General features: G+C 51.6%; 2 protein-coding genes across 3 annotated transcripts in view; one reads left to right on the forward strand and one right to left on the reverse strand.

The window, feature by feature from the left end:
• Positions 1 to 1,487: 1,487 nt before the first annotated feature.
• MTRFR (mitochondrial translation release factor in rescue) lies at positions 1,488 to 14,804 on the reverse strand. The gene is made up of 3 exons (XM_075533893.1): positions 14,696 to 14,804; positions 5,003 to 5,273; positions 1,488 to 1,893 (listed from the first exon to the last, which is right to left on the reverse strand). The coding sequence occupies exons 2-3, from the start codon at positions 5,264 to 5,266 to the stop codon at positions 1,672 to 1,674; spliced, it is 486 nt and encodes a 161-aa protein (XP_075390008.1). The 5' UTR covers positions 5,267 to 5,273; positions 14,696 to 14,804; the 3' UTR covers positions 1,488 to 1,671.
• Positions 14,805 to 15,027: 223 nt separating this feature from the next.
• MPHOSPH9 (M-phase phosphoprotein 9) overlaps positions 15,028 to 17,387 on the forward strand; it is a 50,895-nt gene continuing 48,535 nt past the window's right edge. For both annotated transcript variants that reach the window (XM_075533602.1, XM_075533603.1), the window contains exon 1: positions 15,028 to 15,152. The gene's annotated coding sequence lies outside the window, so the exon portion shown is untranslated. The remainder of the gene's footprint in view (positions 15,153 to 17,387) is intronic.

Below are 17,387 nucleotides of genomic sequence, written 5' to 3' on the forward strand. Positions count from 1 at the left end.
TAACCGATGTCCTTCCTTCACAGTTTAGGCGGCTAGAGGTCTGCGCTCAGGACAGCAGCCGTAGGGGCAGGCTGTCTCTGTCAGCTCTGCGGGGACGCCCTCACCAAACCTTTCCATGCCTGTGGTCTCGGCGTCCTTGGAGATCTCCGTGTGTCTTGGCATTGCCGGTCCCGGTCTCTGGGTCTAGGAGGTTCTCAGTGGCAGGACAAGTCTAAGCGATGTGCTCTCCTTCCTGGGTCCTCTCCCTGCTCACCTGTCTCTGGTCTGATAGGACAGGATGCAGGCCTCATGGCAGGGAAATGCCCCTCCCGGGGATGATCAGGTCTCCGACCCAGTTAAGGTTTTGACCCCACCCATCCTTACGTCCTTCACAGCCCGCTGGCTGTCACGTCATGGGGAGGGATATCATTACATCCTGGCCCAGAACCACTAGGAATCACGGCCTGGCCAAGGTGACCCACATTCGGGGGTGGGGTAGATAAAGTTCAATTCCTGAGTTATTTTTACTGTGACTGATCCATCTGGTTAAGTTATAGTCTCAAGCAAGTTTGCAGAACAATCAGGATTTCAGGTTCTTCATCTAAGTCTGTTTGCAAATCAACATTCAGAGAATTCACATATCTGTACCGGCGAGGTAGCACGATATTGAGTCTATTAGCTAATAGGGTCTATGGGCAAGTAAATGATTAACTTTTAGAATCTTTCTGCCTTACTATCTCTCCTACTCTCGTGACATTGGAATCAGCGGCGGCTTGTCTCCTGGGCAGAGGGCTCTAGCAGGTGACAGGCTGCAGCTCTGTGCTGTTTTTGCCTTACTCAGGGATACAGTTCCCCACAAAAGTAACCCAAGGGTTTTTTCTCAACACCCGCCCTCTTTTTATAATAAAACGAGGTATCCCGGTGGGGAGGTGGTTAAGTGCCCAGCCGCTCACAGAAAGACGAGTGGTGATCTGGCCATCAGATCCAGTAGAGATCGCTATTGTTGGGTGCCAACCCATTCATTCCAACTTCTGACGTCCCTGCTTACAAGAGTGTGACGCGCTGCCCGGCCTTGCGCCATCCCTGCGTCGTTGCTGTCTTTCAGCCCACGGTTGCGGCCACTGTGACGGTTCGGTTCATGAAGGGCTTTTCTCTTTTGCTGACCCTCTGCCCAGTATGATGTCCTTCTCCAGGGATGGGCCCCTCCTGATGACATGCCTACAGTACAGGACCAAGTCTTACCATCCTTGGAGCGCGGAGCATTCTGAGTGGGCATCCCACACTGATGATCGCCTCGAAAACCCTAGGGGCACGTCTGCCCCATCACTTGGGGTCACCACAAATCACTGGCACCTAATGGCAACAACAGAACGGAGCAGGCACTCACAGACACAGGCACAGCATAAGGCAGATTGAGCGAACTTTCCCAGCCTCCTTCAGAGACCCCTCCATGGGCCCATCCTTGCAGGTGATACCCTTCCCCCCCTCGCCCCCCAAGTGGCAGTCATCACCTTTGCTGTGTCAGAGCTGTACTCTGGAGTGAGTGCCCCGATTCATTAGTTCAGTTTATTTATTTGTTTATTTTAAAATAGGACTTTTAAGTCTATCAAAAAGATAGAAAGCTCTCTGCTAGCGCAGGCGATGGAGCGCCACCGCTGTCCCAAGAGCCCCAGGGCGAGCCTGCGCGCCCTCTCAGCCGTCCTTCCTACTTGCTGCTTCCCGGAGTTCTTTCAGGAGCTTCTTTTTCTCCAGGGTTTCCTTGGCCCTTTTTTTCCTTTCCTGCTTTTTCTTCTCCGCCTCTCGTTTCTCTCTGTAAGCCAGGCTGTTCTCACCATTGTAGAAAATGTCCACTTTCTCTTGGAGGATTTTCCGAGCTAGCTTTCGGTTTTGATCGACAGATCTTGTCTGATGACACTGCAAGAGAGGAGGCTGTTTTAGAGCATGAGAACCACATGTGCGTACAGATGGGGACGAGGTGGTGGTGGCAGGTCTGAAAAGCCCTCCTTAGGGAGAGCCCTTCCGATTCAATTCACAGGCCTGGCGGCAGAGCTTGCGGACAGAACCACAAGGGATCCTTTGGGCCTCGACCCTGCTGCTCTTTCCCTGTCCTGCCACCGGGCTGTATGGAGTGGCTGTCAGGGGATTTAGAATTACCTCCTGCCACTGAGCCAGTCCTGAGTCACAGCGAGCCCCGGGTGAGGTTGCCAAGACGGAATATCTTTCTAGGACCAGCCAGCTTCATCTTTGTCCTACAGAGCAATCTCACTGGCCTGACTTGTTCAAGGCCTAACCCATGGCACTTTTCAGAGTAGAGGATGGTTGTACTTGTTGGCCTGGAAATAAGAATCCAAACACCGACAAGCCAGACCTGTTAGCCAGGGAGTCGGTTGTGACTCCTGTCCGCCCCCGCCTCCCCCTGCGCCCTCTCAATCGACAGAATAGAAGTGCCCTGGAGCTGAACCGCCAACCTTTAGGTGAGTGGCTGAGTACAAACTGTTTGCTCCACCTAGGGACTTTAGCCGCCACAAGAGACTTCAGACTGTTGGAAGTCTCTAACTGCTTCTGAGAGGACAGCCTGATTCACCTGGTCTGCAGCGTGGCACAGCTGGCTACCCTGGCTGTGGGAAAGAAGCCCGTCACGCTCACTGCGTGGCCTTAATTCCTGTGGGCAGGGGCCTTGCAGAGGAAGAGAGACTGAGGAACGGTGTCTCTTGTTGAAAGGAATTCTGCAGAAGCACCAGAAGGCAAGAGCAGGGCAAAGCAAACATGGAGTTCTGGTCTGTGAAAGAGGAAGGGTCAGTGGAAATGAGTCACGGCCACAGCGGGTGTCAAAATCTTGGTTACTGCGTGTGCGTGAGCATTCTTATCCCCCTCTCACGGCCCCTGTACCAGAGGAGAGGAAAAGGATGGAGGGGCTACTTGACGTGTTCTTTGGCTCAAAACCCTGGCAGGAAAAATCTAAAAAGAGAAGCCACCTGGCCTGTAGAATGTAGGTGTGGGGGACATTGACCTGTGGCTGCATGACCGTGGGGGCAAGCTGCTGGACTTTCCTGCACCCCAGATTGCGCATGTCTGTAACCGGAGCGGCTGGCTGGAACCACTTCCCGTCTTGGAGGCCCTAGGGAGCAGTTCTGTCGTAGAGGGCGGCTGGGCGTTGGGATGGGCGTGGTGGAAGGAAGGGGGAGCCGGGGCCGGAGTGGGCAGCGGAGTGTGAGGACTGGGAGAGTTTAGTTGGTGTGTGTGCAGTTGCCCTCTACCGTGTTACCTGTATTGTCATGATGGCTATTGGATGTTAGGATCGTCTTTTTGGTGGCTGCCATCAAGCCACCGTGTGACAGGGCAGACTGCCCCACAGGGTTTCCCCTTGATGGGAGCAGACCGCCAGGTCTTCCTCCCAGAGCTGCTGGGTGGGTTTGAACCAGCAGCTTTCTGGTTAGCAGCCAAGTGCTTACCCATTGGGCCACTGACCGGGGCTTCCTGTCTTAGCAGCTCTCTGTACACTAAGCCTGTCTTGCCCTGACTGTCCTTGAGGTGTGGCAGAGACGACTGGCCTTTCCAACAGGGAAACCAGGGAGAACGCTGCCCTCAGATGTGGGGAATGGGTTGGGAGCTGGTGCTGTTGTGACCAGAGGTCTGTTGTTTGTCGAAAGGAGAAGGCTCCAAGCAGCTGTGTGTACCGTCTGCCTTCCTCCGGTGACTGACGTGCTATTGGCTTTTATCTAAGGGAGGACAGCAGGGCCAGGAGGACGTGACTATCCTCAAGGTAATCTGCTGACCAGAGGGCTGGGCGGGGCCTGTGGTGGCTTGTGGGAGGCTGGCTGCTGCGTCCTGGCCTTCATCCCTCACTGCAGAGCTCGGTCACACTGCTTCCTGACCTGGCTGAGTCCCCAGGCCGGGACTCAAGGCCGGGCCGCTGGAGGCTTGTCTGGCCATGGTGAAGGCTGGAGGAGGGGCTCGGGGCCTGGGACAAGCTCTTCGGTGCCCTCTACTGCTCAGACCAGCGTGAGCCCCAGGGGCCACCTGTCCTCCCTCCGGAGGCACACCAGCCTTTGGGGTTGCAGCCAAGCACAGGGCTCCCAGGAAACCCTGCGGAGCAGCTCTCCCGTGTCCTGTAGGGTGGCTGCTATGCGTCAGAATCCACTGGGCAGCAATGGGCTTGGTTTGGTACGAGAAAATATTTCTAAGCACCCAGCCGGCAAAGCGAGGCTGCCCTCGTTGCCGAGGTCCTGAGATAGCAGCTGACTGTGCTTCCCATCGTTTCATAAAAAGCCTGTCGCCTTGAGAGCACACGCTTCTGGCGTCGGCAGGGGTGGTCTGATGCTGTCGTCCAACGCCTAGCGGCCCTGTGTGATGGAGCAGAGAACCTGGTGAAGTGGAGGGCAGCCCTCGATGAGGTGGACCGACACCTTGGCTCCAACCATGGTCTCCAACGTACGGACACTCGCGAGGCTGGCGCAGGACGCTGGCGGAGTTTCCGCTCGGTTGCTGTGAGATGGTACCCAACAGCAACCGGAGGCTTTCTCACCTGTATCTTCAGAGCAGCGAGTTGCCAGTGCTGCACCAAACTCACTGCCAGCAAGTCGGTGCGGACTCATCGCGACCCTATAGGGCACGGTAGAATCGTCCCTTGGGGTTTCTGAAACCGTAGCTCTTTTCTGAAAGCCTCTTCTTTCTTCCATGGAGCAGCTGCTGATTTTGAACTGCTGACCCTGCGGGTTACTAAGTATCCCAATGCATAACCACTAGGCTGTGAGGGTGGAGTTGCTAGAATGGGCTCGGCCGGCCTTTCTGTGAGCAGCCAGCGCCTAAAAGGTGGACGGACACCGGTTAACAACTTGAAACCGTAAGAGGCCTTTGAGAGACCGGCACCAGGAACCTCCAGTTGAAAAGGGGAAACTGGAGCCCAGCGGGGTTGAGTCACTTGTCCAGGGTCACACAGCTTAGTCTGGTTCCAGACCCCCCTGCAGAACTGTGTAAGTGGAGACCCCCCCTGCCCCCAGCCATCTTCCTCCTCAGCCCCTACCTTCACCACGATGCCGGAGGGGATGTGCTTCAGCACCACGCAGTTGCTCGTTTTGTTGGTGGCTTGGCCCCCTGGGCCGTGTCCTTTCACAAACTGCTCTTCTAGTTCACCCTCCTCCAGGGCCAGCGGGGCCGGGCTGTCCTTCCTGCTCGCCCTCTGGACCGCGGTGAGGGTGATGCCCCGGGACAGCCCCATCAGCGTCTCCCACAGGCTGGTGGCCTGCCGCCCGGTGCACGCTCTGATCAGGGAGGTGGGGGCCCCCATGGAGGACCTGGGTTTGGAGAGGAGACAGACCGCGTCATGGTCAGATGCGTTTGCTCTCATGGTGACAGGCTTTTGAGCAGAGGGGGGATGATGGGAAGGGACGGGCAGCTGTTACCTCAGGGACTTGGAAACGAAGCAGGCAGTGCACCCAACGACACAGGCCACATTCCAGCCGCGCTTTGCCTGCTGCTGGGCGCCTAAAATATTTTCTCATCCCAAGAAATCCCAAAGCTGTTGCGGTCGAGTTGGTTCTGTGCCTAGCTGCTCTGACAGGGCAGAGAACTGCCCCCTGGAGCGGTTTCCTAGGAGTCTTGGTTGGCCGTGTGGCTTGCAATCTGAAAGGTGGACCAGCCGCTGGGCAGGAGACAGATGTGGCAGTTCTACTGTCCTCTAGGGTCCCTAGGACTCGGATTCGGCTAGACAACAGTGGTTGGGTGTGGGGGTAGCAATTTTTGGAGAGGAAGCAGCGGTTTGAACTGCCGGCTTCTCTGGCTCGCAGCCGGGCGCTGAACCACCCCGCCACCAGGGCCCCTTAGTGTTCTTCCAACAGATCAAAAATACCTCCCCGGTACCCAGAGGTGCTGTTTTCTCAGGAAGGGGAGGCTCTGAGTGTGAAATCTGGTGAGGAAATATTAAAGAGCACAAGGAGGAAGATTTGGGTCAAGTGATGTTATTGAAATGTCCGAGGATCTCTTCGATCAGAATGCAGACGTTCACCGCGGGTGCCCGCCGCCCGCCTCGCCTGTAGCCACACTCACGCAGTCGGGCCCGGTCCATCTTCCCATCCATCAATGTCATGGTTGTTGCCTTTTCGTGTTTCTAGTTTCGTGGATTTGAATAGGAACATCTGTTCCCTTGGACACAATGCCAAAATGTGATCCAACTGGTTAGATGGTTGGGATTACCTCTTTGTGTGCTCATCAACAGATTTTTATTAAATGGTTCAAAATGCCACACATGGTCCCAGGATGGTTAGTGGGGGGGTGGGGGGAGGAGGTCAGGCTCTGTTTTCTCAGAGTTTTCCTCCTTGGAGATGGGGAGACTGAAAGAAAAAGGGTTGTGAAGGCCGGAACAAGTCCTCCAGGTGGAAGGCTAACGAGCTGGCTGCAAATGGGTGGAACAGGGGACAGCTGTGAGGATGTGGGGAGCCCCATAAGCTTCTGCTTTTCTTGAGGGGGGAGGGGGAGGGCAGAAGGATGGTATTTTAGTTGTTGTTGTTTTCACCAGATTTACATATTCCCCATGTGGGCAAGGCAAGTCACACCATGAGCCCGTGTTCTCATCTGTGGAAGGGGTGAATGAGCATGTCTGTCCACACAGCCTCCTTTACGAGGGTGGGAGAAAAATCTTTAAGGCTTCAGCAGAGGGTTGGCGATGGCTCTTCAGCCCCGCCTCAGTCCCCCAGGTGCCTTTGGGAACCCAGCGTGCGCCACTGGCCTCGGGTCCTGGGTTGAGCTGGGGCCCACGCTGAACGCACACATGCTGCTGCCCCGGGCTCCACAGGTGGTTTTTCCAATTCGAGACCATGTGGATTCTGGCTCATGGCTACCAGGTTTGGGCGTGTGAGTCCATAGCCACAAGATAGCCTGGCCACACGTGCTCCCGGGTGACTTCGGATCCCTCCCGAGCCCAGGAGACACCTGGGTAAGCCCTTCAGAGGGTGAAAGGTGCTGTTCGGTTGTGCTTCCTGGTGAATGGTGGTGTCTTTGTCCTGCGAGCACAGGGCACTCAGCTCGACTTCTCGGGAAACAAAGGTGATGGGATGTGGTGCGCCTCTCCAGCTGGGTTGCCGAGGCCCCTTTCCCTTGAGCGATGACATGGAGGCCTAGACCACTTCTTTACTGTGGTTCCTTTTTTTAAATAAAAACCCCAGGATGTCTGTGTGCTGTCACTCTCAGTGGGGGATGGGCAAGGTGGTGGTGGTAAGCTACCCCATGGCTGAGCAGGAATAGATTCTGAAATCAGAGTGTGAAAACACCGGTGTTTTAAAAATTGGTTTTGTTTATGTGTGCACGCGCGTGCGCGTGTGTGTGCTTGTGTTTGCAAAACCGCCACTGTCTCTAGGAAGGAGAAGCCCAGGCGCTCTGCCTTTCTCTCTCCGACAGACTCCACTCCTCTGTGGATGACTGATGGATGAGAGACCCAGCGAGCCACAGGCCACTGTCTGCCCTTGCTTGTTTCTGCTGGTGCTCCCCAGAACAAAATGCCGGTGCGTCTCAGACCTCTCCTGGTCCCCAGAGAGGGCTCATTATCCCACATGGACCCAGAGCCCCTCTGGGGGTTTCCCTTCCCCTCGTTAGCAAGTCTGACCGAGCAGGCCAGCACTGGTCTGTGGTGCGGTGACAAAGAAACGGAGCCAAAGCGAAACTCCCAGACAAAGGACTTGGGAGCAGGGTGCTTTCAGCAGTGGCTTTGTCACCAGCCCATTGTGCTTCAAATCCGTCCCTTTCTGTCCTAGTTCGGAGCTGACAGACGTGCTGGAAGGTCTCCCACCCAACTGGAGGCCTGGAAGGTCCCTGTGCTCAGTGACCGGCTGCTTTGTCTATCAGCTAACTGCAGCAGCCAATCAGATGAGGACCGGCACTTCGAGCAGCTCCCGGAGCCTTGGCCCTACTCCAATGACGGCTAAAAATGACAAACACCCCCGTGGCCCCACTTCCCCAAAGCCCAGAGAAGGATACTGATTGGATTTCAGCTTTTGTGATACAGAGCGACCCAAAGTCTTTGGGGAACAATGCAGGCAGCTCAGATGATAGTACATCATGACATTACAGAAAGCGAGCCGGGAAAGGGAGGCGAGGGCAGTACGGGAAAGGAGAGACCCTGGCCCGAGTCCTTTCTGGGAGTGTGGGCCTTCATCTCGGGCTGGCGAGCGCATTGACGATGGCTCCCATACCACAGAGCTGACCCTTCTCATCGTCTGAGTCTCTTCCAACTTGGTGAACCCCAGAGAATAGATCTGAGACCTGCACAAAAGGGCACGTTCATTTATTCAACACATTTCCCATCGACTGAGTGCCAGGAGCGGGCCTCCGGGCGCCCAAAGAGAAACAGGAAATAGGGTGCCTGCCACTCACACTTTTTGCTGTGAGCCCCCACAGATAGCAGGGCACAAGGCAACGTTGTTGTATGCTGCCAGCAACACATTCTGACGCATGGGCACCCACCCAGGGTGCACAGAGCAGGATTGTTCTCTCGAGCTTTTGAGGCCTGAGAGGTGGTCTGCTTGCAGGATCTGGGTGTGGGCCTCGGTTGTCCAGAAGGGAAAGGGGAAGGTGGTGCCAGGGAGGGGAAGGAAATCATCCGAGTCGGGGGCAGAGAGCATTGAACGAAGTACTGAACTGCACCTGGCCATACAGTCCCCGCCCTCAATGACGGTGGGGAGGAAGCCAGGAGACAAAGGTGGAGGAGGGGGTGTGTTTCGCCATGGAAAATCTCAAACAGAGCCCAGTTGGGCCTGATGGTTCTGCCTCCGTGGGCTCAGTATGGTGAACGCTGGGTTTGCAGAGTGAGGCCCTGTCCCGGGACGGGAGGAAGGTGCAGTGGCCCGGCCTCAAGCCCTCCGATAAGAAGGCCCGGTTTTCTCTCTCAAGCCCCCTTCCGCACAGACGGATTGTCCACCGCTGGACGCGGCCAAGTGACCAGCACGTTGGCACACCTCTGCCGCTCTTACTGCTGGGGCCACGGTTCTAAATGATCAACATCGCACCAGCTGTCTGACGCACTGAAATCCTCCACTGTCGCACAAGGCCAATGTGCGACGACACCCTGGTCTTTGACACCTAATCACATCGAAAAGTCGCATTCAGTCTTGTAAAGCGAAAGGGATGAAAACTAATTTCAACTGTTTCTTTCATTCAACACGCTCGGAAACACTGTCCTTTCCATACAAAACCATTTAAAAGATGACCGAGGTCTCTCTCGTTTGGTTGGGAGGCTTCAGCATCCTGGGTGCAATCACCACATGGCACAGCTCAGTTGGGACCAGCTGCCCTTTCCCTGCTCAACAGCCACATGGGGGCGGGTGGCCACCCCACCGGATCAGCAATCTAGAGTGCGGTTGAGGGGCAGTCTCTCCCAGCACCACCCAAACCACTCATTAGGAATGCTGGCTCCCAGCCCCACCCCACCCCTACACAAGCATTTCAACAAGCCCTTCAGGTGACTGACTCACAGGCATGTGAAAGTTGGACAAGTCTGGTACTATCACTTAACTGTCACCAGGCAATACTGATTCATTAAAAAAACTCCAACAACCAAAAAACCCCTCACTGCTATTGAATCAGTTCTGACTCATGGTGGTCCCATAGGGCAGGGCAGAACTGCCCCGGGGGGCGGGGTTCTGAGACCCAGACTCTTCACAGGAGTAGAAAGCACTCTCTTTCTCCCTCTTCAGAGAGGATGGTGGTTTCAAACTGCTGACCTGTAGTAGTGCGGATTGCAGGTGTGTGCAACCACTAAGTCACTAGGGCTTCTTAGCAGAGTAGAAAGCCTCATCTTTCTCCCTTGGAGCAGCTGGTGGCTTTGAACTGATGGCTTTGCAGGTAGCAGCCTAACTTGTAACCACTATGCCACGAGGGCTTGACAGGCAATAGTAAGTTCTCCTGGCTATTAGGACTCAAAAAACTCACTGCCACTCAGTCAATAGTGATTCATAGCGACCCTTCAGGGTTTCCAAGACGACCTGTTTATGGACTAGAAAGTCCAGTCTTTTTCCCAAGGAGCTGACGGTGGTTTTGAATTGCCAACCATGCAGATAGCAGTCCAGTGTGTAAAACTATACCACCAGGGGGTCTGGCTGTTAGGGCAGACACTTTAAAAACTGTCGATTCTTGTGTTCTTATGTCTGAGTTCAGAAGGGCCGATGACCTGTTAGAAGCCATGTCTGAAAGTGGTGAAGCCCTGGGCGGCTCACTGTAGGGTCGATGGCTGGCACTCATTTGCTGCTCCAGGTGAGAAAGCAGGAGCAGTTTTATGATCACAGCCTTCAAACTCTATGGGGCAGTTCTATTCTGTCCTGTACGAGAAAGAATTCGACTCTGGTAGTGTGTGGGGTGGATTACCTGTATTTAGATCTCTCCCTCCCCAGTAAGCAAATGGAACAGGACAATGACCTCAGTAATTGTTAAGAATCAAAATCTGGAGCGTACACAGTGCTGTTGCTTTAAAAAGACAAAACAGCCCTTGGGTGGCACCGGAAGCGATGTGAGAGGGGATGATTTTCTGAGAAATGCTTAGTAATCAATCATGCTTCTAAATGGGTTTTTGGGCTCTCCTGCGAAATAAACTGGCCTTTCTCTGTCTTTCACATCTATCTTATCTTCCTGTCCCAGATGCCGGGGGGGAGGGGGAGGCTCTTAGAATGGGGCAGACTCCAGAAATGGAGCCACTAGGCTGAAAACACCCACCCTTACTGAGCCTGGGCTCTTACACTGAGGTCACAAGCACTTCTCACCCACCATATGTCTATGGATTAATGCGAACGGGTAATGTGTTCAGGTGCTAACCCATGGGCAAGAGGTTCGGGTGTCCTCTGCAGAGGTACCTTGGAAGAAAGGCCTGACATCTACATGTGAGAAATCAGCCACTGAAAACCCTGTGGGGCAGTTCTGGACAACCAAGGCCCACACCCAGGTCCTGCAAGCAGGCTGCCACGAGCTGGAGTTGACAGGATGGCAGCTGGCCAATGCTTACAGATAGAGCAGGGGGACAAGAGGCTAAGAATATTCTGGGTCAAAAAAAAAAAGAAGAATATTCTGGGTCCACTGTATGTTCCCCAGAGGAAAAAAAAAGCATCAACTCACACATTCCTAACACCCCTCCTTTTTAAAAAAAAAAAACAGATAATTTTGAACTCAGAGAATTGTACCTGTCCTACTTGTGGACACCACTGAGATTTTCTTCTATTTATAACATCTACCAGCAAGTTCCTAATTTATGGACTGTACTATTAAAACAGAATGCAACAAAAGTAGGAATAATGAGAGTCCATGTTTTCTTCCAAAGGTCTCAAAGTTTAAGTTGCCACGAAGGCCTGGTGGCGCCACAGTTAAGAGCTTGCTCTTCTGCTGGTCCAAAGGTTGAGGTTCAGCTGCTTCTCTAAGACGACAGCTGGGAGGACTCTATGGGGTAGGTCGCCTTTGTCCATTGGGGTCACTCGGAGTTAGAAATGACTTAATGGCACTGGGTTAATTTTTAAGAGGGGGGGGATATTATTTCCGAGAATTATTTGAACATTTGAAAAGAACAAAATAAAAAATGCCTACATTACCATTAAAGATGCATTAAAAGTTCTCAGAGCTCTGCCACACACATCGCATTTGATGCAAATAAACAAGAGATACTTTGTGGAGCTATACCAGGACTTGTCTTGGAAGACCATTTTATGTATTCAATTTTTGCAACAAAATCTGTCTTCCTACTGCTGGGTTTCTTGGTTTTCCATAATATCTCCACATTGGTTCCTTAAGGAATGTCAGCTTGTCTTCCTTCGCTTTCTCTTTGGACTCTTCATTTCATTTTGTCTGTTCCCGAAAGGCTCAAAGTTCATAGAGATGTGTCTGTGGTCAGCACCCCCTGGATTCCATCTCTCAGCTCCCTGAGCTGATTCCTATGTGACTTTGGCAACCTGGGATAAGAACCCATGGTCAAACACTAGTGCTTCCTGAAGCAGTAGCACTTCCACCCTGGAACAAGCCGCTTAAGATCTGGTTTTCCGGCATAAATGCGATTGTTTTATGAGCTTTGGTTTTGCTGTGGTTTGAGAGGGAAAAGGTGTCTCTATCTGAAAGTATGACCTCCCAGTTGCTCTACATGGTTTGGTCCCATTTCAAAGGTACTTGGAAACTAAGCAAAGACAATGAGGTCTGCTGAGGTCATAATTCTGGTCTATGAAATCAGGTGCTGAGGAGGTAATGATGAAGCCAAAAGTACAGTGAGACTTCTCAGCAAGCTCCAATAGAAAGGTAAAGTCACCTTTTTCAAACCAAGCCCTGCTTTTAACTTTCATACTTTTAGGTCGTTTCTGAGACGGTAAGGAAAAAAAATCATAGAAGATGGGAATGATGAAACAAACTTCTAGTTAAATGTATACATGCTCATTTTCACATTGAATGGATAAGGTATAGATCGGAAGTTTTAGAGTCTTTTTTTTTTTTTTTTTGGCTGTAGAGGATGGGACCCCTGAAAGATAGACTGTATGTGAAAGCCAATGATACAAACTAACATCCTGGCTAACAAATACAGTCGGCCGCAAGCCAAAGGAGCACAGATAGAGCGATGTGTTAGGCACGGAGCTGCTAATAGCAAGGTGAGTTCAAACTCACCAGCTGCTCCTGAGAAAGGCCAGGCTGTCTGCTCCCATAATGATTTAGAGCAATGGTTCTCAACTTTCCTCACTAGGCGACCCTGTGCTACACAGTTCCTCATGGTGTGGTGACCCTCCCAACCATAAAATTACTTGCATTGCTACTTCATAACTATTTTTGCTACTGTTATGAATCGGGCGACCACTGTGAAATGGTTGACACCCCCAAAGGGGTCACGACCCACAAGTTGAGAACCGCTGATTTATAGTCTCGGAAGCCCTACGAGTCAGGATCAATTTTATGGCAGTGGGTGGGTTTCAAACTATTAGTGAATAGTTTATGCCACATAATGTGTACAATCTCCACTCAAAAACTGCCAATTGGAAGCTTCAAGAAGTACTTTAGCTATCTGATAGGATAATGCCGTAATAAGTTCATCACCATCATACCCTCTAATTCTTACCCACTGCCGTAAGAGATAAGTTGCATGCAACCTTAAAAAATATTTCACTTTCAGGAGATGATATCAAAGAGTTCAAGAAAGAAAATATTTTAAAACTGAAATTTTTAAACTAAAATTTAAATTTAAAACTAAAACTTTTTTTCACTTTGCCAGTGGCTTAATCAGTTACCTAAAATCATTCTGCTCAAACCAAAAAACATTTATGTCTCAAATGGCAAAAAAAACCCAGTTCGAATTTAGAGCCAAAAGCAAGGATCTGCACAGTTAACAATCACTAGAACTTGGTTTGGGCACGAATATTTTTCTTGTAAGCAAACACACCCCTGGAGAAACATACTTCTTTTTGCCTGGAACCATATTGGGAATTCACACTTCTCTGGAATTTTTCTGTGAGGGCAAAATCCTACAGTGTCTCCAAATAGATTTCTGTAGGCAGATGAAATGAATGGTGGAAAACAGCTGTTTCTAGTGGCCTTCAAATCTGGTCATGGTTTTCAGTAAAGGGTCCTTAAAAAAGGATTTCCATTTACTTAGGCAATACATGACCATGGATTAACTGGTAGAGGAACAGCATGTAGTGTAGGGGTTCAATTTACTTCAGCTTGAGATTTATCACATTGATGCGGGTTTGGGATACAGTTTGCGTTAGTGACTTAAAAATAAGTGTTAGGTATTCTTAGGCGGCTCAGATGAAGAATGCCTCTCGCCAGATCCACATGTCCTGGTAAGGACAAAAACAGCACCTGCGTCCACAGTGCTACCTGCAGCACACCGGGTGACACCTAGAGGAAACGTGAAGAGCTGCAGGTGTCATTTAAAGGTTCATGAATCTGAAGGTGTGGACCCGTATGATGCAGATTCTTATGATGGGCTGTGGGCTTGCAGGGGAAAAGTGGGGCATTTCCTATGTGCCAGGCTTAAAAATAGTACTACTGTCTGTAACCCTTTGCCCTGTTATTGCTTCGGACTCATGGATGACCCTGTGCGTTAGAGAGGAGAACGGCTCCCTCTGCTTCTTGTGCCTGTAATCGTTATAAAAGCAGGTCGCCTCGCTTTTCTTTCGCAGCACCTCTGGATGGGTTTGACTTGTCAACCAACAGGTTTGTAGATGATGTGAAACCGCTTGCGCCACTCAGGGGCCTTGCTGCCGGTAACCAGCGCCATAAAAACGCTGAATTTGTGCCGGTAAATGGGAGCTGCTCAATTACATCTCAGGCCTCCCAGAGAACTTTCTCCACGGCAGGAACCTGTCCGTTCCCAGTGTCCTTTAAAAGCCCCATGACCGAAGCTCCAGCAGCCAAAAGGAAGTCGCTGAGTCGAGTCGACTTAGGCGTTGGGCAGTTCGAGACCACCAGCCTCTCCGCGGGAGAAAGACGAGGCTTTTTTACCCTGGTAGAGTTAGTCTCAGAAACTCACGGGGCAGTTCTACCCTGTCCTGTATAGAGGTCTCTATGAGAAGAGTAACGCAAGTCCACTGAAAACAGTTCTAGTTCTCGGATGGCTTCCCCTAGGCGCCAGGGAGGCCTTAGGTAACAAGGTTTGCGCGACTCAGGGTCAGAAACCGGGAAACTCAGTGTCCCGGGCCCTAATCCTCTCTCCACAGCACTGGACAATCGTGGGCAGCCATGTGGCTGCCTAGACTTCTCCGCGAACGCTTACCTGGTTTCAGGACCAGTCTCCCGCCCCCAAGGTTCTAGGAATAATAGAATCCCTGTAGATGAAGGAGCGCGCCTGCAATGTGTGCGCACGCGCGATAGTCTCCTGGCGGTTTCCCTGACCGGCTGTAGCCTCATTTTTACAAACTGCGCATGCGGAAAAATCTGAGGCTTCTCCCGTGTAGTATGCCCCCCAGCGGCAGGCGTGCCTGACAGAGCCAATCAGAAGCGAATAATTGGAATTAACCACGCCCCTTCCGCGTCCCCGGAGTCGGGCTGCGGGAAAGGATTGTGGGTGGGGCATGAAGGGGGACGCACGTGCCGCCTTGCGAATGACTCCGCCTTCTTTCTGAGCAGCCAATCACAGGCAAGGCGCCGGGCGCGCGCACGCTCCTTCGAGTTTAACGGTCGCGAGAGGCCGCTAGCCTGACCCGGACAGCGGCAGGGAAAGCGGCCGCCAGGTAAGCGGCCGCCGGACTGCATGGGGCTGCCGGGCACGAGAAGCGGGCACGAGGCTTGCAAGATGCCGTCTTGGCAGACCCCTGAGTGTGCGGCCAAGGGAGGGAGAGAGGAAGACGCGGCACCTCACCGCACTCCTCGGGAGCCCGCTGCCGTGTGGGGGGCTTTGATGGCTGCGGGGAGCCTTTCTAGGCTTGGTGTCCTTGACTGACACCCGCACCGGCCAATGGCAGAGCGCCTCTGTGCGAGGGGCGGGAGCTTGTGGGCGGCCTTTTTCTGGGACCTGGTGCGACGGTGCGCTTCCCACTCAGTCACGGTTTGCGCTGTTTGAAGCGGGGCCGCACTGCAGGCTTCCCCGCCGCCCTGGCTTAGGTGACGGCGTGGGTCCCCCCTAACCTTTCCGCCCGAGTCGGATGAGGTCCGATTGTGAGCATCGGCACGTCGGCCTCCCGCCTGAGGTCCTCCGTCCCCCTCCCTCAGATCCCACGGAAGCCGCACCGTGCCTCAGTTTTAACTTTTGTTTTATTGGCGCACCCCCATCGGTCGTTCCCTTCGCCCAATTCTTATTTTTAGCTAGGGGCTGCGAGGCCAGAGTTAATCGCCGGTAAATATCCAAGCATTTGTGTTGCCCTGTTCATCACCAATATCAGTTTTTCATTTGCGAAGAGAATCTTGAGTTGTCACTGGAAAACATCCAAGCGTCTCTGTTCTCGTATTCATCGCCTCTAAGATTTTTTTTCTTAATTTTTTTTTCCCCCGCAGTGACTATTCGTTTCTCCGAGTTCACTATCCTCCTCCTCGCCCACCAGCTCTTTTCTTTTTCTCGTTTTCGTTTCCTCCCCCACCCTCCTCAGGCTGGAGAAGCATCATTGAATTTCAAGGATCCCGGTTACCTCAGCCGGAAGCTGGGTGATCTCCCCTGAGAGCTGGTGCTTTTCCTGGGTGAGAGCGAGGAGATTGGGATCCAGATATTTTTGTTGCCCGCTGGAAGGCGCAGCCCCTGGCTTCTCAATACCCCATTTGTCATTGGTGATGGGCCAAGCCACGGGGGAGCCATCCATTGAGTTAGATCTGGTTACCCTTCACCTTCACTCCTCTCCCTGAAGGAAGTGTCTTTTCATGAACCTCGTGCTTTGTGAAGCTGGAGGATTGTGAAGAGCAGGTCTTTTTCCTCTGTTGCACTTTCAAAAGTTTTCATTTTGGAATCACCCTGATTTCCTGTTTTTATTCCTGGCTCTTTTTTTTAAGTACATGGGTTCAAGGAGGATGAGAAGTTTGACTTGATACAGTATGCACACCTAGCTTCAGTAAAATCTGAATTGATCTGGTAAAGAATTTGTTTTTAGGAAGACACATGCAAACAGAACAAAGGAATTTATATACACATACCCACAGTCACACAGTGCAAAATAGGGGTTCCACCCCTGCCAGTGGGGAGGCTACTATTGCTAACACTTTAATTCTCTTGTTTTTCATACTAAATTAAAGACTGGGTAGTTACCATACATTGGGTCACTGTATAAAACCATCAAGCATGTATGTTTGCAGGGATTTGTTTAACAAACGAGCCATGTAAGTATTCCAATTGTTACATAGAAGAATTGTACTTAGAATTTTGATTATTAAATACACAAAGTTCTGAAATACTCCCTGAAAAGGATGATGCTGGTTTTGTAACTCCTTAATGTAGATTTAAAATATTGTAGCACATTTCACATTGTAAAGTTCATTTTTTAAAAAACATTTTATTAGGGGCTCATACAACTCTTATCACAATCCATACATATACATACATCAATTGTATAAAGCACATCTGTACATTCTTTGCCCTCATCATTTTCAAAGAATTTGCTCTCCATTTAAACCCTTGGCATCAGGTCCTCTCTTTTTTCCCCCTCCCTCCCCGCTCCCCCTCCCTCACGAGCCCTTGATAATTTATAGATTATTATCTTGTCATATGTAAAGTTCATTCTTTTAGAATGTATAATTCAGTCAATTTGAGTATATTTGCAAAGTTGTGGAGTTAACACTGTCGAAGTACCTTTTCATCACACAAAGGAAACCCTGTGTCAGCAATCACTTTCCTTTCAACACCCCCCACTCCCTTATGCCTCCCTCCCCCTCCCCCCCCAGCTTCTGACAACCACTAATGAATTTCCTGATTTTATATAGATTTGCCTTTACTGGACTCTTCATGTAAATAGAATCATACAACACCTGGTCTTTCATGGCTGGCT

Source organism: Tenrec ecaudatus, chromosome 16, assembly GCF_050624435.1.
Source record: "Tenrec ecaudatus isolate mTenEca1 chromosome 16, mTenEca1.hap1, whole genome shotgun sequence".
Classification (NCBI taxonomy): Eukaryota; Metazoa; Chordata; class Mammalia; order Afrosoricida; family Tenrecidae; genus Tenrec; species Tenrec ecaudatus.

What these genes read in the sequence shown, in the direction of transcription:
- MTRFR (XM_075533893.1), bottom strand. Translation starts at nt 5,266, where the DNA reads ATGGGGGCCCCCACCTCCCTGATCAGAGCGTGCACCGGGCGGCAGGCC. An exon ending in CCTCCGGCATCGTGGTGAAG is followed by an intron (nt 1,894 to 5,002) that starts GTAGGGGCTGAG and finishes CCTCTCTTGCAG; the next exon opens with TGTCATCAGACAAGATCTGT.